Raw genomic sequence first — 21,463 nt, forward strand, 5'->3', positions numbered from 1 at the left:
CTGAACTCATCAGTGCAATATAAGCATTAGAGGCATCACTGAGTTTACACATTCATTTGGATATTGTGTGTGAAACATACACTTACTTGCTCATTCACTATTCGATAGAAAATAAATGCCACAGTCATTTTAGTATGCTGGTTCGGAGCTCAAGAAACGTTTATCACTAAAAATAGTTGTGCTGCTTAATATTTCAGGATTCTTTGATAAATAAGACAACTGTTAAAGTCTTTAAAGACTTCATCTTTGCTGAATAAAGTTATTAATTTCTTTAAAAATCTTTCTGACCCTAAACTTTTAAATGGTAGTGTGTGGATTTTGTTGGGATCAGGTCTGTTAAATGTAGTTTTTGCATGTTGGCCAAAAAAACAACTAAACAAAATTATTTGGATATGCTAAATAAATTAGGTTTTTTGCTGCCTGTCTGAACAAAGCCTGTGAGTGATTTCAGAAAACTTAACTGAAAGTTAGTTAAGTAAAAGCATTGTGATACTTCAAGAGAGACAGACATGCCCCGGGCCTGATGATGAAACAAAGCACTCAATTGCTCTCTTCATCTCAAGCCATCTATGATGGCAAGGATGCCTGTGTCTGGGGGTTATGGAAAGATTTAGTATGTGAGAGAAGGATGCAGTGACCGTAAATCTCCAGGATACAGTAGAAGAGAGAGACTCCAAAAGCAGCATGTGTAAGTGTGTGAGGGTAAAGTTAGACACCTTGTGACGTGGTTCATCAGAACAGGATAAAAAAAATGAAAGCACATGAAAGACTAAAAAAAATTATACTGGGAAAAAACAAACAGAAATACTGAAACAACTCCTGCATTAATAAAAATAAGACTTGAATTGCATGGAAAAGGTTACATGAAAGAATGCTGGCTTTCTGTACCAGCACACTGGTCAGAAAAAGATCAGCTTTGGCTTCTCTGAGGATGGGTTAAAGGTCTGTACAGTAGTAAGAAAAGGGCAGCAAGCAAATTAAAGATTAGATTTCATGCAATGCACCAGAGAAGTCTGGAAATGACAGTTAAAGGTGTTTAAGCAAAAGATAAAGGAATATGAAATGTGCTGAAGAGAATAATTAAGTGGACATCAGGACAGGTGAGTCAAAGCTGGTGTTATGCAGCCAGCCAATTTCTCCCCGGGTGAGTCGTACCTGAGCGGGGATCCGATGAGAGAAGTGGGGGGGGTGGAGTTACTTCCTGCATTGTGCCGTCTACGCACCGCTTGACGACGAAACGTACTACGCTCTCGGCGAAATGTGACTGTGTCATCGTTCCCTGGGGCTGCCATAAGAAGAGAAAGGCAGGAGCGAGTCCATCAGTAGGGAAGCCACCAAAAAATTAGCTTTCATTGAACTAGCAACATGCAATGCTGCATGCCAGACCAGAGTAGACACAAGAATCATTAAACACAAATGCAAAGTGCCTGATGCTGACCCATGTTATTTAATACCACATGGCATAAATAAATAAATCTTAGGCTCAAGAATTAGATTTGCAATATTAAAATATTTACATTAATTTATTATGTCAAATATTTTATGTACATATACAATTATATGTATATATATAAAAAAGGTATTAAAAATATAATAAATGTATGTACATTTTTTATAAATGTAACATTTTATTATAAGAAAATAAATATAAGTAATATTGTATACAGTATATATGTATCTATTTTTTTGAATATTTTAATTTATTTGTAATTAATTGTATTTAATTACATACATTTTTAAATATTAAACATATAGCAAAGTTTTTCTGGACATGGTGTAGGCAAAAAAGACAACAATTTAAAGAAACATACTTAGGAAATTGCATACAACTAATTGTGATTAAAAGAATAAAGTACAATTCAGGGTAATGTGTTTCCAACTAAACTGTCAGTGATAAACACATAATATAAACTAAACCTTCTTTATCATCTTTCTACATCCAGCATTGCCTAATCACATTGCCTATTTAAGCAGTTTTATACATGGACTTTTAACTGCAGCACTCCCACTGCGGATGAACTTTGACTTTTCTGATGACTTATCACTGAAAGTAAAACTTTATTACTACAATAAAACATTCTAAACAATCTCATGTTGGACTAAAAGGGCTTTAAACAGAGACAGAATGGTTTACTCTAGAACAATGCTTTTTCTATGTTCAGACCAATTAATTTTTGAGCTTTAAGAGAAGATAACAGAAACATGACAATGAACATTAGACAGTTCTCCCCCAAACATGATCCAGTTAATGGTGCATCACACATCAGAAATGTACAGTGCTAAAATTTCAAACCCTCTAAATATTAGCACAAACACAGAAGAAAAGATATCATACACACAGCACATCACACACGTCTCTATACATCACATTCTGTGCTTCCAAACAGAAACAGATGGAGAAAAGGGCTGTTTAAATCTGAAATTAAGGGGACCAATTTTCATTCACTTATCATTACTGAATCCACATTCACACTGCAATTCACTTTCACACAAGCACTGCATGATCACTGTTGACCAGAGGAAAGAACAAACCCTGCAGATCTTCCATACATAGACTCAAAAAACTTCAAATAAGACTTCAGTAATTCTTTGGAAGTCTGTGTCTTTTGGGGTCACAGCTGCAGTTGCAAAACACATTAAATGTACATCTACTAGCTTCTGAGCAAAGCTTGTTTTTCTGACGAGCTACATTCTGCTGAAAAACATCCATCTGACCTGCTGCAGACCTCAGATGTCTAACACTTCAGACTGATCTCAGGAGGAGATCACTACTTACAGGGATATTTCACTCAGATATATATCAAAATGCGGTCATCATTTACTCACCCTTATGTTAAACCTGCCACGGCACATCTTGTCATGCCATATTTATACAAACATCAAGGAGATTTGAAAGAGAATAATGACATGGTGACACGAAATGCATTTTATTTATTTACCTTGTAATTTCTTATGAAAATATCATAACTCAATCTTCCATTAAAACATCTCTGGACTCTCTGGTGTCAGACTTCTCCAATCATTCAGTCCACTAAAACATCGCCCCTCATTACAACCCAACTGCAAGCTTGAATTCAAATCTGCCACCATGCAATCAACAACCAATTGATTGAACCAAGTCCCCATCCTACAATTTTTCTTTGTTGATATTTACTCAATGTATGTCACACCATGAATGAAATGATCCGAGTTACCTTTTGTTACAATGTGATTTTGAATGCAACTCCGTTCCTGACACAAAACGGTCTCATAGCTTGGGTATTTTATAAAGCTTTTTATCATTTTTGGACTTTGACAGCCCCAGGTCACTATTCTTTTCAAATGTATAGAAAAGAGCAGCATTAACATCCTGATAAGCTTCTCCTTGTGGTTCATGGAAGCAAATACTCAGGTTTAGAAAGACTTGAGGGTGAGCAAATAATGACAGAATTATTTATTGCTTCAATCATCTCCCAGCCCTTAGCTAATAAGTGCATATACAAAATCGCATTACTGTGTGCTCACCTCGAGATCCTGTGGTTGCGTCTTGTGTGTGACTAAGAGAAATAGGGCAAGGCAGACTGTTTCTCGACCGGGTCACTGACTCAATCTGAGAGGCTCTTCCCAGCAGTGATGCCGCATCCAACACCTCCCCCTCTTTTGCCTCTAGGTCCGACTTTGAGGTGGTAAGGAGTCTGGAACTTGCTGGTGCCCCCAAATGATGGGGGTCATTAAGGCAAGCAGTAGTGCTGCTGTCCAGGCTCAAGACCCGGGCATGAGTTTTGGCGCTGCCTGTACTCGGAGTGCGTCGCCAAACTTTGCGCTTGCCCTTCTCTTTGTCTTTCCCCCGTTCCTTTTCTTTGTCCTTCTGACCGTAGGTTTGCGCATCATTTGCTTTGGCCCGTTGAGAAGGGCCACGACGATCCCCGGGAGAGGGGCAGAAGTGGGGTGTGCTGGATGAGGAGTCTGTGCTGAGCTGGTGGGTGGAGTGTAGGCTGGAGGCACAACTAAGTTCGCTCTGATCACTGGAGTCTTCCTCTCCTTTCATGAACACCGCAGAGCGAGGCTTTGCCATGCCACGTCCGCAAATGTATTCCCGGTGTCTGCTGGCGTCAAAACTACTTGCTCGCTGCTTACCGTTTCGTCGCCGACCACTACGGCTGGCAGCGGATGAGGAGGCAGCCCGGTGAACGAGATTGCCTGTCTTGGGCAGCCTTTCGTCTAGTTCTGCCTCCTGGTGCTGGTGGGACAAACCAGCTGAGACATCTACGCTAGTCCTTGATGCCGCCTCCACAGTTCCCTCCCCCTGTTGGCCGTCTGAGTTCACGGGTTTGGGAGCATCGCCAATGGGCAATTTGGTAGCAAGTTCATTGGCATGGGGGTTTTTATTAGCCTCCCCCGAGGCCACATTAGAGTTACGCGGGTCAGCATGTCCCGCATTTACCTTCTCATCCCCAGACAGCGACAGCAGGCTCTCTACGTGCGTGGAGCTGGTCTGTTCACTGTGCAGGCTACTCAAAGTACTGTTGGTATCCCGGTCTGTCCCACTGCAGTAGCTCTCAGTGGAGCCGCTACTGCGTGTACTTAAACTCCGCAAACTTTCAGCACTCTGTCCACCTTTTCTTTCCCGACCCCCTTGTACAGTCTCCAATTGATACAACCCAGATCCCCCTTCCCCAGCACAATCTCCTTCCCCTATTTCTCGGGAGAAAGACTGTGATATCCTGCTGCGTTCCTTTGGATGATATCTGTGACACTCTGTCCCTGAAGTGCTGGGAATCCCAGAGTCTGGCTGCTCTGAGCTCTCTGTCGCCCTCTGTGACCTGGAGGCCTCCATTTCACAGACAGGATCCAGTCCTCCCCGACGGGGTGGAGGGTACAGGCTGAACTCGGGCAGAGAAGGATCTGGAAAAGCAGATCCCGCAGAACTTGAGGTGCGAGGCAATCTCCGAGGTCGAGATGACTCTTTCCGGAAAGACTGTGAGTGGGTGGAAAGATGGGCAGTAATTTCGGTGTCACAAGAGGACAGGGACTGACTAAAAGGGTGAGGGGTGGAGCCATAAAGGTCCTGAGCCAATGAGGTTGATGGCTGCATGGAGGCAAAAGAGTCATTGGAGACGAGGCAGAACATCTTTTGGTCTGACATCAAATCTAGAAGGTGAGAGAAATATTTTTAAAAAGTGTAAGAAAATGATAACGACTTGGTGTCAAAAATGGGCAATCCAGGTCTTACTGCAATTTATTTATCTGACCGTGTTATGTAATAAAAATCGAATGATTTGTTCTTCATTGTGACTTTGCCTTTTTCACTTAAGTCAATTATAATGTGTTTACATTGGCTCAGAGCAAGAGCAGGCGAGTGGGCACTTTCAATTAATCCCTATGGGAGTCAAGCAACACGCTTGTGTGATTGATTGCAGGATTGACAGCAGATCAGAGAAAGTGGTGAACATAAATCACATAAATATCAAGTCAAAATTGTAGTAAGGTGCAGGTATCTGTAACAAACAATTAAAAAATATGCATATTGTGCAGGAGTTTATGGATTTGGTGTGTAAATCATATTGTTTACATATTGCACAGTTTCCAGTTGGATATATAAGTTACATATTGCAGTTTAGAATTTCATTGTGAATGTAGACTTGCTGGGTTAACAATTTTTTGTTTGGGCATTCAGCTTGCATCTTTGCAAATGTAATTGTGTTAGATAAATACACAACACAAAAACATGTATGAATGCTTAAATAAATCAGGGTCAAGTCTAAATATAGTTATGTACATCCATAATAAAGACACAGTTTCTTGAGCACTAATGCAGTGTTAAGAACCGATACAGTCCTCTGCCAAAATCAGTTACAACTCCATTACCAAGAATCCATTCTGCACACTATCCAAAAACCACTGTCCATAAGGTCTTTTAATTATGTGCTTTAGAAAGTCTGAGCCCACGTTACCTCTCTGTGTCATCTTATTATTCACAAAACGCTTTTATTCTGATCACAAACAGTAGGTTTGGAGAGACATCCATTTTCATCTTAGAGAAGTTTCAGCTCTATATTATAGGTTTTCAGCTTTTATGAAACACTTAACAGTTGAATAAAAACTGCAATCAGTAAGAATACGAACCTAACCGACCAAATCTCACAAGGACACAAAGACGTTTCCTTGCATGTATGACTCATAAATTAAAAATTTTCATTGCCATTGAAAAACTGAATCCTGATGGTATTATCTTTGAAATCTATCCTAAAAGAAAAAGATTTAACATACATCATGTCTGGATGTTGCATTGAAAAAATAACTTCAAACATTTAGAATTACATGAGGGACGGTAAATAATGACAAAATTGGGTGAAAGGAGACTAATTTGCATTGCATTATTCTATAGCTGATGTTAATTAAGATTCACACCTTGCTCTTGACTGCAACTCTGAGCCAAACTCAAACTGATGTCATCAGGAGCCTTTCCAACACCTGCCCCCGCAAACAGACAGAGAGAGAGACAGAGAAGGTCAAGTTTTATAACTTATTCATTAACCTAATACATCCGCCCTCTCACTCTCGCTCTCCTGCTCAGTTTTGCAACTTTATTCAAACGCATCCCTGACCTGGCCTGTGCCCGCACCGCAGTACTGCAGGTCTTCTGACATATCGCTGCTGTCTGCAGAAAACCTCTTCTCTTTGATCCCAAACACTTCTATTTATAGCTATGGTAAACCTGGTGCCCTTTGAGTTTTTAACAACTCAAAAAAAGTCATACAACTTATAGTGAACACTTAAGAACACCTCGTAATGTTCCTGCTGCTGTCATTTTAGACTACAGGGTTACTATAAGTGGGTGTGTGTGTGTGTGTGCGCGCATGTGTGTGTGTGTGTGTGTGTGTGTGTGTGTATATATATATATATATTTATATATATATATTGTGTGTATATATATATATATATATATATATATATATATATATATATATATACACACCGAACACACACACACACACACACACACACACACACACGGAGAGACAATCAATAATGATTGATCAAGAGACATTGAGATTCTTGAGTAAATAATGACAGATTTTTCAATTTTCAACTATTCCTTTTTTTCGGTTACCAGATATGAATACTGTCAAAAGATTAAAAACAACATTTCTGTCTCACGTTTGGTTGAGACTGATCCTCCATGGGATGTTATCTGTAGGGAGAGAGAGATGGATAAGATCAATGAAACAGCTCTGATGAGTCATTTACATGAGATTATGACGTTTGTAACTTCCCATCACTGTTACTAATTTAGTAGACTTGCACAAAAACACATCACAGTCATTTAATCACATGATATAACTAATTGACATGATTTTAAGCTTGAGATTCTGCTCTATGATTTTTCTGACCCAACACACAGACAGACAGTCTGGGACAAGCAGTACAATAAGCCAGAACATAACACCCCTGAGGTTTCACCAATTAAACTGCAGCGAAAGGCAGAGATTCTGACTGAAGGGTTGCTTTCAAACAGACAAAGACTCTTAACCAGGACAGCTTCATCTAGCAAATAACACCAATAGCTAAAAACACTAGTATTCACAAATTTGACCACATAATCAGCGCAGTACTGCAAAAAAAATAATAAAATAATAATAATAAATAAATAAATACTGCATTTAAAACATAAATATCACAAAACAATTATTTCAGTCTTTTTATTATCTAATTATAAAGCAAATAAGTATTATTTTTACATTAGAAATTATGATAACATTTGTAGCTTGTCCACATGTTAACGTGAGAGTTGTGACCTCAAAAAACATTTTTGGCTTTGGTGGCACTGGCAAATTGCAGTGGAAATGAATTTCTGTGAACTATATTACATCTCAGGAAATTGATTAATTAATCAAATCAGGTGATAAAGTGCTTAAAAAATGCACACAAAAAGCAAACACACCTGATGGTTCGAGTCCATTCCTACGTAAGAGTTCCGTGAACTGCAGTCGACCGGTGGCGTCTCCTCCCGTGCAAAATCAGACATCTCTATTCCACCCCCTGGATCCCTGCGCACACAAACACAAAAGGTTAGTTACCTAGCAACTCTAACAGAGGAACAGGCCCAAGGGCTCCAGAGAGTTAACAATGTCATTTATGATCAAACTTGCACAGCCGCTCAGGAAACGGCAGAGAGGAGATCATTTCTAGCATCTCTCTATCTAATGTCTGTCAACCACTAGGCAGAGATCCACCCCTCCTCCCTTCACTTTTTGGGAGATTATACTATTTTTAATATTTTTAGGAGGTTTATTCTGCTTGGCCCCCCAAAGGATAAAATGTAGCGGTAAAAGGTAATCCTACAGCAAGAAACCAGCATCCATTTATTTCATTATTTTTGCCCCTCCATTTGGTGCCGCTAGAGGCAGTTTATTTATTTAGTTCAGGACGTATTTGTGGCTCTGGAAAAATTAGGAACTCATGAGCTCTTCATATCAAGGGCCCAGAGCAGAAATGTATTTTCTTAATTAGAGCCGTCTTACTATGTACAGACCTGGACAATCAAGAATGCCCCTCCAGATGTGTGTTTATAATCACTTTAAGAGGCTCTTAAATCTGTTTCTCTTTTAGAAAAGGATGCAAGAACATAAGCTACACGTTCTTTTCTAATGCATGAAAATTTTTGATAAAGGTTTTTAAAGAGAAAACCTTTGCTAAGATGCTTTATCCATGATTTGAGTTACTTTGTTTAATGTGTTCTGACTCGGTCAGCAATGCTTGCTCTCGTAGGAAACATGCAACCTAGCAATTATTTCACCTCTGATAGTTTGCAGACCGTGAATGACCAAGAGCAGCAGCCTGTGTGTGTTGGTTTATAAGGCTCTATTTCAGTTCTACTAATTCACTCGCCCCGTCCCTCCTCCCTTTCTCTCTCTCTCAGTGGGCGACGAATGGATCTAGCATGACAGCAGATTAGTTCTCAGAAACATCCCTACCGCTGAGCAACAGCACTGTGCCTTTAATCAAAACTTTACTGCGCTGAACTACAACCTTTCTGAGCAGAATCTTTCCTGTGAAGTCTCAAAAGTTTTCCCAAAAAGATTCAAAAGAATTATTACTTTCCTGAACAGAATCAGAATGTTTCTTGAGAGGACGTAAAGCCTGAGATGATTCACAACATGGGATCTTGCTAAAGCAGATCTGCTTACTGTGCAGCGACAACATTTTGTTATGGCTTATAAGTAAACCATGATTCTTACCCAGGCCTGTTTGAGTCGTCCTGCTGGGTGCCGGTACCCTCACATTGGCGCTCTACCCCCTGGCCCCGTCCCTCGCTCCCTTTGCCCCGCAGCTCCACCACCTCCCCCGCATCCAGCGCAGTGTGCAGGCGATAATTCACGGCCTTCAGCAGCGCAAACATACCTGCTATCACCCCGCAGTACATACCCACAATCACCATCGTGGGGGGCAAGGCCTGCGGAGAAAGAGAGAAACACAGCAAGAGATTTTAAATGAATAGGAAACAAGCAGTTTTTGTGGTTTTGAGCTATTATACGTGACGTTTGTTTAAAGAAAATATCTCTTTTATTCAACAAAGGATGCAGTGACAATAGTGTAAAGCGGTTAATGTTATGAAAATATATATGTATATATTTTACTTGTATAAAATAATGTTCTTCTGTATTCATCAAATAATCCTATAAAAAAATTAAGAAAATCCTAGTCTATTAGAAGGATTTTGTGTCTTCTGAAAAATGATCTTTTCCAGAAAGAAATAAATTACATTTGAAAATGTTTTAACATAGAAAACATTTGTTTACATTAGTATAAATATTTCACGATATTACAGCTTTTCCTTTATAAAATGCAGCTTGGGTGACCATAAAATAATTATTTCAAAAACACGAAAAACCTTCCGAATATTTGTGCACTGCACAATTTTTAGATTTATTACTGATTTATCATTTTTTCCCCATCAAAAAATTAAAACAAGCCAATGTATTTCAAATGTTGACATTCAAGCAAACTGAAGCATTGGGGGTGTGATATTAGGATATGCTCACATTCGCCAGCCTATTAACATCCCTCTGTTGTAAATATCATACACAGATTTAGGACCGTGTTATACAGAGTTACAGGGTTATGAAAAGAGGCAACAATATTTCAGTCGCAACCAGAAGGCAGAAGCTAAAAACAGCCTGGCACTGAACGGACATCTGTGTCTCTAGCACAGCCACCCAACACCATAACTGCCCTAAAACAGCTCTACATATCGGACACTCACCCAGTCCAATATTCATCAATATTCATTCACAAAAAACACATATATATTAGCTTATTGATATATAGTGATCAGAGCACTGCTGTGGGTCTTTACATTATATTGTTTAGCTGTGGTTGAAAGGTAACGAAGTATTTAAGCAGAACCTAGATGCATGGACCTGTGCAGGACGTTAAAAATGCTGACACATAGATAGTCCTGATACTTCAACCACAGAACAAACATGGTTTTAAAAATAATACACATCATGCAAACGGGAGTATAAGACTTTATGGTGAAGAGAGAATTTTTTTTTTTTTTGCACAAGAGTCATTATGAAAAAGTTGAAATCTGTCATTTTTTCCCTGCATTTTCTGCAATGAGTTTGGAATAAAATGTGGAATAAGTTTACATATGGTAAAACGTAGCAAACAGAGTTGAGAGTACTACACTTCGGTGGCTGGAAAACATATTAAAAATGAGCTGATGATATGTTATGAACAAAGCCACAAGGGGTTGGGTTTTTTCCAAGAAAAACTTTCTTCTTTCTTTCAATATTCTTCAAAATATGTTCATACAGATTCTGAAGGACATAAGGGTGAGCAAATTATGAGAGAATATTCACGTTAGGCTGAACTAACGTTATTCCTTTACAGCAGACAGAGACTAAACCCAGACCAAACCTCATGACAGCAGGTCTGAAATACCAAACTCCGCTTAATAAACCCCAGACAAAACCAAAACAAATGCTCCCTAAACCAGAACACAACACACTGAGTGGTTTAAACAAACCGACCGCAGAGCACCAGCGTAACGCAACATCACAAAGCTGAGCATAACCAGAAAAAAATACACAGAATATGTATTTCCGTGACATTTCCAGGTCTGGAAATCCCAGTTTTAAAATTCACTGATATTTCTAGGTTTTCCATGACCACGGAAACACCGTGAGAGAGATGAAAAGGAATAGGGAAGAGATATATAGCCTCTGTGTAACGTAACGTTACTGGAAATAGAGAGATGAGCTGGAAGAACAAGGATGATAGAGAGAGGGGGATGGACAGATGGGTAAAGTATGAAGAAAGACAGAGAAAAGGTGGGCTGATAACGACTGAAGGATGAAGACAAGAGGAAACCGACGGCTGCATCTCTCACCATGTAGAGCGTGAACGGGAGGCAGAGCAGCAGCAGCCACAGGTAAAGGTGAAGTGCGTTCACGAAGGTGTTCTGGTGGGGGTCATAGTACCATCCTCCCGTTACCGACGCCCATACGCCCTGCCGCAGAATCTGGAGGGTCTGCGACCCCATATTTGCCCCCTATCCCCTCTCTATCCGTCTCGGAGCAGGAGGTACAGCGCTGGCCCGTCGAGCCCCGTCGCAGCCATCTTCTTCTCTGTGGTCCTCCAGCGCTGCGCTTCCCGTCCCATCGTGCTCTGCGCGCACCCGGTTGCTCGCGCAGAGAGTGGCGCTGTGCGTGCTACGGATGCGAGTAATTCTGCAGCGCCACCGCGCGAACAAAAACATCTGGGGCAATACTGTGATTTTTTTTTTAATTATTATTACACCCAGTATAAATTAAACCAATCCATCTCCAGGTCCACTTAGTCGTTTGCTTGGTACACGAAAAAAATGTTTTAGACATAGACTGTAGGTTTTGGAGCACTAAAAAAGAGCGCTGTTCACATTCACGCAGCAGCGCAAAAGATGCGCCACCCATCTGAACACAAGAGGGCGCTGCGCACTGTATCATCTCTATTTGTCACCCTGGACCACAAAACCAATCAATTCAGGGTCGTTTATTCTTTTAATTATTTTTGACGTATGGTATGTCAAGATAGGACAATATTTGGCGGAGATACAACTATTTGAAAACCGGGAATCTGAGGGTGCAATATTCAGAAATAAAAATTAGAAAATCACCTTTAATGTTGTCAAAAATGAATTTCTTAGCAATGCATATTACTAATCAAATATTAAGTTAACATATTTAAGGTAGGAAATATATAGTACAATATATCTTCATGGAACATGATATTGTTTACTTTATATCCTAATAATTTTTCGGTATAAAAGAAAAATCTATTATTTTTGACCCATGCAGTGTATTGATGGCTATTGCTACAAATACATCCATTCTACTAATGACTGGTTTTGTGGTCCAGAGTCACATTTGCAGACCACTTTCCAATCTACGTTAATCATTATGAAGTTATTGAATTACTAACAAAGGACATACCTAAACATTTTTGATCAGAAAAAGACTGTACAAGTTTTGAAAAACAGTGTATTTTTACTGTGATGGAATGGCATAATACTACAATAAAGCAACACTGAAACATAGAAAATGACATTAAGATGAAATACAGAGACATTTCAGCTCCCTTATTACAAAAACTATTAAATTATGAAGAAACTGCATTTATATACAATAACCGTAACAGCCAACCCTTGGTTAGCTGGTGCACAGAAATATCCACAGAAGTCCTGCAACATCAAAGTTGTTTGTGGCTGTCCAGCATGTGTGTCACTGCAGGCGTGCACGCTTCTCAGGAGGTGGTTTGTTGGGTGTAGATTGTGGAGCTGGCCGAGGTGGGCCAGGAGGGGCTGCAGGTTTCATCTCTCGCTCTTCTGGAGGCTTCACTGTCTCAACCGGCACTTCTGGTTCTTTCTTTACCTCCACTATGAACAGAGAGCGAGAGTTTATTCACTGAGTGCAGCATACTTCTAATGTATACAAAGCTTTTATTTTCTTCTGTATTAGTGATGAGAGCATTTAATCGGTTACATTTTCCAACTGATAGTTGGTCTTAAATCAAACCACATGTAAACAATACTATATTATGCTGCTTTTTCAAATATATGAATTACAGATGTTATTACACTCACATATTTTTAAATGCAAGTATGATGTAGAGACATCATTTTAAACAATAAATGCCTTGTCCATTGGGCATAATCTACACCATCTACAGCAAATCAGACTAATTTTCATCAGTAACGTGTGATAAGATGAGAGTGAGTCAAGTATTTGCATACCTGGGACAGGCTTCTCTCCTGGTTTGGGCTGAAATAAACATAAAATGAGGATTTAAATTGAATATTTTGCTCTAATAAAAACAACATTCGGAAACCTGTTTAGAGTATATTAGCAATACCTGATAGAAAGTTGGGGGAAATTTATTGCGCAGATCCAGTAGCAGTGTGTCAACTCTCTGCCTTTGGAACAAAGAACTCGGCTCCTCTTTCCGCTTAGATTTAGGCTTTACCCTTTCTATAAATAACACATGTACAACACTATTTTAGCACTTCTGACAGGTACAGTTGTATTTTTTGAGAGATGCTTCCTGCTGCTGCTGTGTGTGTGTGTGTGTGTGTGTTCTCACCTCTCTCCTCCTGGTCTTTAAAGTGCCACCAGTACCCTTTGGATGGGTGGTATCTGCAGAAAGACATTGCCTCATCAAATGCAGACTGAATCCCATGAACTGCTGAGAGCTAGGACACATCAAAACAAACTAAATTTAATTTTCAGAGAAATAAAAGACTTAAGAGAGATTATTATTCTAGGGTTATAAACCCACCACTCTGGAACTGATGACTGATCCTAGGTCAGGCGCTTGATACACCACTCCAGCTATGATATAGTAGTCAGCAAGAGGGATCACTTGCAGGAAGAGAGCAGCAAGGGAAACAGAGCATACAAAAAGATTTTAATTTTTTTTTTTCTGCAAAGAAATTTAATGTCAGCATGTAGAATGTAAAGTCAGCAAAATGGACAGCATTTATTATGATAAAGAACATTCCTGGGGCTTCATTTATAACCGTTACGTATGCACAAAAACAGCCCTGAAAGAGGCATACGCCACTTCCTGTGCAAACGGTGGGATTTAGAAAAACAAACTTGATGCAAAATTTTGCGCAAATGAGTTTTATAAATGAGGCCCGGTTTTTCAGAATTCAAAAATAGTATTGTAAAAAAAAAATACTACTACTATTACTAATAATAATAATTATAATATGTAATAATAAAATGTAACAACCTCTGAAACAACTTCTGTCACATAAAATTCTCTTGCAGTTCAATCTCTCAATATAAATGAACACAGAGTAACTGCAGAACAAGGGGGACAAAGATGTAATTTGTAAGCACAGCAGCCACACAGATCAAAACTGGTTGCATTAGTGATTAGTAGAAGCTATTAATCTATTAAATGTTAAAAATGCCTAAGGCATTACTTTTGTAATACCACTTCCCTGTAAAATAAATGTAAATGAAAAAATAATGTAAATTCAAAGCAAAATGATTATTGTTTTTATAGTAAAATATATTTAGGTAACCTGAGAGTTTTAACGCCAGTATGCAAAACACAAAGTCTTTAAGCAAAACACATATAGAATGAGTTTTCAAATATACTGCAACAACATCCTATGTTTAAAATGTTTTGAAATTGTATCACTGTCCTTTTTGTTATTCTGGTGCACATTAAAAGCAAAATTAAGAGCTTGAACCTTTACAGTGTCCATCCTAAACAGAACAAAAATATATACATTGATTTGTACCAGGACTTTAAAAAGGACTCAAAAATGTTTAGTATAAGAGAGTGTCTCAGTCCACATCACATTGACACTGAAGATTTAGAAAGATAAATCAGTTAAATATAATACATTTATCATCATCATCAACCCTAACAACAACAACAAGATGTACTCGTTAAATAGTTTTGTAACTGTATCAAACAAACATTGTCATTTTCCACATTGTCAGCAAGTATTATTTTACTATACTTGGCCTGGATTACAACTGTCAACATTGCAACTGATACAAAAATAAAAAAAACATCATCTGAAAATACACTGCATACACCAAGCTAACAATATTCTTAAATTACGTATTAAAAGCAAAAATGCCAACACAGAAAGAAGAATCTGACCAGCACAGGATAAACTGCACAGCAGCGGAGAAACTCACCTTGTGTTGGTGACTGTCTCTGCTGTTTTCTGATGATGTACAGAATCGGCTCCTGAGCATGAAGCAAAATATATTCCACACCCACCATCTGACTACACAGATACAAAACACAATTAGACACAAACAACACAGCTCTACCTGTTTTAATTAAATAGGAAATAGAACAATCAGTAGTGGCAGTAAAATAAACACACTTTAATGTATAATACATGCATAACAAAACATAACCGACATGACTAAGAGTTTACCATGTATAACACCGTTTTAATGACATAGTGCAGTTCTTACTTGAGGTGATCCAAGGTTAATCTCTGCATTTTGACCACCTCGTTGTTGCAGGTGCGATCATAGAAGGGGTTGCTCCTCTCGGAGAAATACTCCAGTACATTGCTGGGGTTCAGGATGGGCACCCAGCCACTGTCCACCCACGAGATGCCCAGCAAATTTTCTGATAAAAACAAAACAAAAAAATAATACATGAATGAGAATATTTACGTCAAGGAAAATAAAAACAATAAAATATATCGGAGAAATTTCAGCTTATACTGCGCGCCTCCAACAACAAACTAAAGCGAAAATGCTAAAGAGCAGACTGGTTATGTTTGCCAGAGAAAGACAGCATTCTGTTAAACTATTTTACATTTCGTACACGGCATTCCATTGATGGCAAATGGGATTTCTTAGGAATAAATTTGTCAAATAAAATAAACTATCTGTTAATTATTTCGAGAAACCAACAAACTACCTCTTAAATCCACCGACGCCATCTTCGCACTCTGACGCAGGCTGATGACACAAAAATTGTCGCCGCTCTATGACACTTCCTTTTAATTACTCTATTGTAGTCAAAAGAAACCCTTAAAACGACCAAACACACACACACACACAAACAGTTTACAATTCGAGAATTTGCAATTGTGAAAGTATGATTTGCCCAAAGTCAAAATGCCCAAATATAATGTTTCTTATTTGTATAGAAATTTCTGGCAGGATGTTGTCTTTCAAGTGTCACTAATGTTGATATTTTGCATTTTGTATTGTCTTGTATGTTCTTATTTTCAGCAATAAAAAAACAAAACAATAAAAGGTAAAAATAAATAAATAAATGAATAAATAAATAAATCAAAATTATGAATTAAAATGCCTTTCTATTTCGTTTCATGGTTAAAATTCAGTGCTGAAAATGCTTGCTGCTCCTTATGAAATACCTATACTGAGGAACATCTGATTTTTGTGTGTGCTTTATTCTTTCTTTTGCTTTTTAGTTTAATTTATCAATCAATACTTGTTTGATTTGCTGCTAAAACATAGTTTGCTTATAAATTATTGAAGCAAATCCTATTTAATAAGCTGTATTATTATATCTCCATTGTGCAGAACATTAAATCATACATCATGGGATAGTTTATTTAATAATGTTTGTAATACACACACACATTTGATATATATTATACATACATGTATACATGCATAAAATAGGCAAATTCTTATGACACTTAACATCAAGGTTATGTTATGCAAGTAAGCAAGTAGCCCTTGAGATCTCACTAAGATCAATCTTAGATCAGTCTTGCTATGTTTACAAGTGTTCAATCATACACTCACAATGATGCACAACATTTTAGATTTTAAAGGGGTTCAGTTAAGACAAAAATAATTGAATTCTTAATAATAAAGGCTATTTTCAACATGGCCACGAAAGCAAGAATTAGGCAAGATGCCTCTGGACATAATTAAAACTATATTGGCTGGAACATTGTCACTACAGAAGAATTCATCAGATGGGACAAATACCCAAAAGACTCCCTGCAGGCAGAATTCTTCCAGAATATCCTATGAGTGTAGTGCAGCAGAAAACACCATAATGCCTGCAGAGCAAAAACAGGATTAAACCCATAAAAATTCCAGAAAAGGTCTATTACATTCCACATATACATGAGCCACAGTCATACGCCACAACACCCAAAAATAAAAATTCTGTCAATAATTACTCACCCTCATGTTGTTCAAAACCACTGATGCCACAGGCTATTTTAATTATGTCCTTACTATGTTTCTGTGCCTGGGAACATTTCAGTTGCACTCCTGTCTATGAAAGGGTCAGAGAGCTCTTAGACTTAATCAAAAAATATCTTATTTGTGTAATTAATATATTTTTTTTTTGGGGGGGGGGGGGGGTGAACTATCCCTTCCACCTATCAAGAGATGGCAATATAGTACCCTCAGCAAGTTGGTTTTAGTCAAAGTCGAGTGTTATTTACACATTGCAAACCAAATGTAAGAAAGATCACAAAATACAATTACTTCAAAATAAATAAATACATCCAATAAAAACAAGGTGAAAACAACACCTGATCTGAGACCTGACTTTAACAGCAATTTCCTAGTTTGGAAAAGTAATAACTCTGTCTGTGCCTCAACATTTCCATATATAAATATATATATATATATATATATATATATATATATATATATATATATATATATATATATATATATATACACACACACACACATATATATATATATATATATATATATATATATATATATATTTTTTTTTTTTTTTTTTTTTTTTTTTTTTAAACATCAGAGAGTAGAAGAAAAATACTGGACAAGACAACAAGAAATAAAGGAAGAGAGGAAAAAAGAAAGAAAGAAAGAATATAAAGAAAGATAGCACTTGTTTTTCTCAGACAGATCGAACTCTACTAGTTTATGAGCATATGACATTCACATGTGTTTGAGAGTATAAAAATAACAGACTGAGCAAGCCAGAACTCCCCACCCGGCACGATTTACCGCAATCACGACACACCCAGACACAACAACCGTACCAGCCACCCGCGTACATCACACAAACGCACACACACACACACACACACACACACACACACACACACACACACACACACACACACACACACCTGTGGGACAAACATGACGTTTCCCAAAGTGATTCATTCCATTACGCAGATTTTAACAATATTACTTCTAAATTAAATTAATGTGGGTTGACAATAACTTTGTTGTGAGCATAATGAAAGAGAGAAGTACAGATCTTCTGAATAAAGGGAAGATCAAAGTAAGAGAATGAAACTGTAAACAGCTGTTTTCAGTGTCCAACAGCAGCTGGTATCTGTTCTGTGTTATGGGGACAGAAATCACGTTACACGAAATCATCGTTTGAGCACGTAAAATGCGTTTGTTAACGGCTGAGTTGTGCTCAGCTGGATTTCAATGGAAACGAGAGCTCGCGCAGGGGGGCTGACAGACCGGTTATCGCGCTCCATCCGTGATGACCGCATTTCTTAAGGGCAGCGCGAGCTGTGGCTTCATGCGCACGCTCGCTCACTCCCCTCGAGTCATTTGGTGAGAGCAGGACGTGCAGATCCCTGACCTTTCCCTAGACTGCTGAAAAAAAGAGAGAGGCGGCGAAAAAGAGGAAAAATTCACAGTATTGTGTGTGTGAATCATCCGGGAATCCATCTTTAAATCAGAACCGTGAAGACGCGAGCATGTGAACGCGCAAAGAGGCAACGAACGAACCTCGGAAACGTGAATTTTAGAGAATTATCGAATCGGTGGGATGAACGTGGAGCAGGGCAGGTTTGAAGGAATGATACGCAAGGGAAACGGCACGATGAGCGTCATGAGCGGCAGCGCGAACTCCACCATCACGCAGCCTCCCGGTGGACGGAGCCGTGGAGACTCGCGCTACCCGCAGTACGCGGCCCACCAGAGCGGTACGATGATGGTGAAACCCCAGAACGAGCCGGCGGACTTGGTCAAACGAGCCCTGGACTTCAAGACGCAAGGCACGCAGTGCTACAAGGATAAAAAATACCGCGAGGCCATCGGCAAGTACCACCGCGCGCTGCTGGAAATGAAGGGTCTGTGTCGCGTGCTGGGGGACCCTGACACCAGCAAGTCTCCCTCTACCGTCCTGACCAGCATCAGCAAGTCCAGCCTGACAGACGAGCAGAAAGGCGCGGTGGAGAATGCGGAGCTGGAGTGCTACAACAGCCTGGCAGGTGAAAACACACATCATGTTTCTCCACTTTGACTAGAGGATTTTCAGTGCACTTAGGTCACTCTGTTTTCTATGTATGCCACCTGTTAAGACTGAATGCAAGACAAGCAGACCATAATATTAAAATTAGTGCTAGCTTTCAGCGGCAAACTGCTAGATTTGGTTTCTCCGACCCTGAGTATGCCTTGAAAGAAATTAATCTGCGAGTGAATGTCTTCAATTCTGCATGTATAATGACGTCATGATCTGTCTTGATTACAGGTCTTGTTCTTACGTTTGATTATTAAACTGCAGAAAACATGATTAAGTATCATAAACAAGAATCATCAATTTTGCATTGGTGCCATTCGTTCTGTCTGTGTTTGCATGTAGCATGTCTGTTGCAGATGGAGCTAGTGAATTATGAACGGGTGAAAGAGTACTGTCTGAAGGTTTTGAGAAAGGAGGGTGAGAATTTTAAAGCCCTGTATCGCTCTGGTGTGGCGTATTATCATCTGGGAGACTTCAACAAAGCCCTGCACTACCTGAAGGAGTCACACAAACAGCAGCCCACAGGTCAGTTGGATCAAACTCTCACACACTACACTAAGGTTCGTGGACCTCGTAAGTCTGGCTCAGATCTCACTGCACAACCACGGAAAGAAGTGAGAGTGCAACACCAAATGTTAACTTTTCCAGTGGCCTTGGTTCCATTATTCATTTCCTATCCATTTAGGTACTGTACCTTTAGAAATGTTAGCGTTGGAACATAACGACGCTCTGAAATGAACCACAACACTGCAACATTTTATTTGTTAGAAATATGATATATTGTTGAGAATTGCAAAGTTGATAAAGAGTGAGTTGCTCTTAAATGACATTACAATGCAGATGAAGTAATTATATTAAATTTGCAACAATGGAAACCAATGAGGTCATTTTACAACAAACATCTCAAAGAACAAGTGAAAAAGATTTTAGAAAATGCTAGTGTAGTCTGAATCACTTGCCAGTAGGATGATAATATACTGTATTATGTGTAAATCATCTTCTTTTATACTCTATACTAATTCGCAAAACACTATCTCAGCATTTAAGGGCTTCATTTGAGCTCTTACTCAAGTCTTATGAGTTCAGGTGCAAGTACAAGAAGCAGCTTCTGAACCCAAAACACCTGATCTTCAGGACAACAGTGATTGTGCTGATAAATTAATAATAAATAACCACAAAACCGAAAAGATTTTTCTTTCATTACACTTCCTAGCCATGTTTTCTCAGTTAAAACAGTTGTTTCCTGTTTGTCTATGCATGTGGAACAGACACAAACGTCATCCGCTACATCCAGCTCACGGAAATGAAGATTCGACGAAATGCCCAGAGAGAGAAATCAGAAGTTCCATAAAAACAGCAGCTCCCACTCGAATAGCTTTCCACTGCGGACACCCCACACTTCCCTCGTCGCACTCTCTGTGGATGAGGTTCGGCATTTCACGGAAGACTTTATTCCAGTGCGGGTCAACACACTTGCCTCAGTCCTGTCAGAAACAATCTTCTGGCTCAGAATGAAGAGCTGAATCAGGTGTGCTGTGTCCTGCAGTAGACTGTGGAGACCAGGGATGGAGTCTACCAGGGATCTCAAAGGCATTTATTATGCTTTTTGAAGTACAGTAATGCTGTCAAAATGTTTGCTTTTATTCTTCGGTTATATTTAAGCTAAAAGCTAACAGATGTAGGTCTCTAAAAGCAGTCGTGGTCTGAAGTTGTGCTCCACAGCACACCCTCAGATCATTATGTGGCTGGTGAAGCATAGTTTACATATTCCTACAGCTTTTTCATTTGCATATTGTTTCCAGATCATGACAAATATGTTTTTATTAGAGATTCTGAATCAGTTTTGCTAGAAACACATGCAGCTCATTCATTTGAAGTGTAGTCAAGTGTCACTACCAGTGAAACGATGCCAATCATATACTACTATATAACCTACTCTTCACTTGACACCCACATTCAAATCGCAGTGGGAAAGATCTCACACATACACACAGAGTGGGCTTAGGTGTACACACACACACACACACACAGTGGATATGAGTGTAAGCATGTGAATCAATCACAGTCTGACACGCATACAAAAGCATGTAGGAAAAATAAAACTGTGGTCATTGTTATACATAGGAGAGTGTGTTTTTTTCTGTCCATGCTGAGTTGATTTATCTCTGATTCTTACTGATGGTGAGGAGTGAAGATGTTAGTTTGATGATAA

At 38.9% G+C, this 21,463-nt stretch overlaps 3 protein-coding genes across 6 annotated transcripts in view; 1 reads left to right on the forward strand and 2 right to left on the reverse strand.

The window, feature by feature from the left end:
* The window catches only part of LOC113056776 (pecanex-like protein 1), a 33,171-nt gene extending 21,471 nt beyond the window's left edge, over positions 1–11,700 (reverse strand). For 2 of the 4 annotated variants that reach the window (XM_026223625.1, XM_026223622.1), the window contains exons 1-7: positions 11,378–11,700; positions 9,222–9,436; positions 7,925–8,030; positions 7,141–7,174; positions 6,391–6,459; positions 3,505–5,130; positions 1,156–1,285 (exon numbers count right to left, since the gene is read on the reverse strand). In XM_026223625.1, the coding sequence (XP_026079410.1) occupies positions 1,156–1,285; positions 3,505–5,130; positions 6,391–6,459; positions 7,141–7,174; positions 7,925–8,030; positions 9,222–9,436; positions 11,378–11,530 (2,333 nt within the window). In that variant the 5' untranslated portion in view covers positions 11,531–11,700. The remainder of the gene's footprint in view (positions 1–1,155; positions 1,286–3,504; positions 5,131–6,390; positions 6,460–7,140; positions 7,175–7,924; positions 8,031–9,221; positions 9,437–11,377) is intronic. The other 2 variants (XM_026223624.1, XM_026223626.1) reach the window with 2 other exon arrangements.
* Positions 11,701–12,492: 792 nt separating this feature from the next.
* med6 (mediator complex subunit 6) lies at positions 12,493–15,998 on the reverse strand. The gene is made up of 8 exons (XM_026223628.1): positions 15,934–15,998; positions 15,477–15,636; positions 15,189–15,280; positions 13,801–13,883; positions 13,606–13,714; positions 13,378–13,493; positions 13,259–13,286; positions 12,493–12,901 (listed from the first exon to the last, which is right to left on the reverse strand). Exons 1-8 carry the CDS (start codon positions 15,953–15,955, stop codon positions 12,747–12,749), a joined length of 765 nt encoding a protein of 254 aa, XP_026079413.1. The 5' UTR covers positions 15,956–15,998; the 3' UTR covers positions 12,493–12,746.
* A 2,184-nt stretch (positions 15,999–18,182) lies between these two features.
* LOC113056782 (tetratricopeptide repeat protein 9A-like) lies at positions 18,183–21,370 on the forward strand. The gene is made up of 3 exons (XM_026223634.1): positions 18,183–19,222; positions 19,594–19,776; positions 20,520–21,370. Exons 1-3 carry the CDS (start codon positions 18,778–18,780, stop codon positions 20,600–20,602), a joined length of 711 nt encoding a protein of 236 aa, XP_026079419.1. The 5' UTR covers positions 18,183–18,777; the 3' UTR covers positions 20,603–21,370.
* Positions 21,371–21,463: the final 93 nt, after the last annotated feature.

Source organism: Carassius auratus, chromosome 38 (assembly GCF_003368295.1).
Source record: "Carassius auratus strain Wakin chromosome 38, ASM336829v1, whole genome shotgun sequence".
NCBI lineage: Eukaryota > Metazoa > Chordata > Actinopteri > Cypriniformes > Cyprinidae > Carassius > Carassius auratus.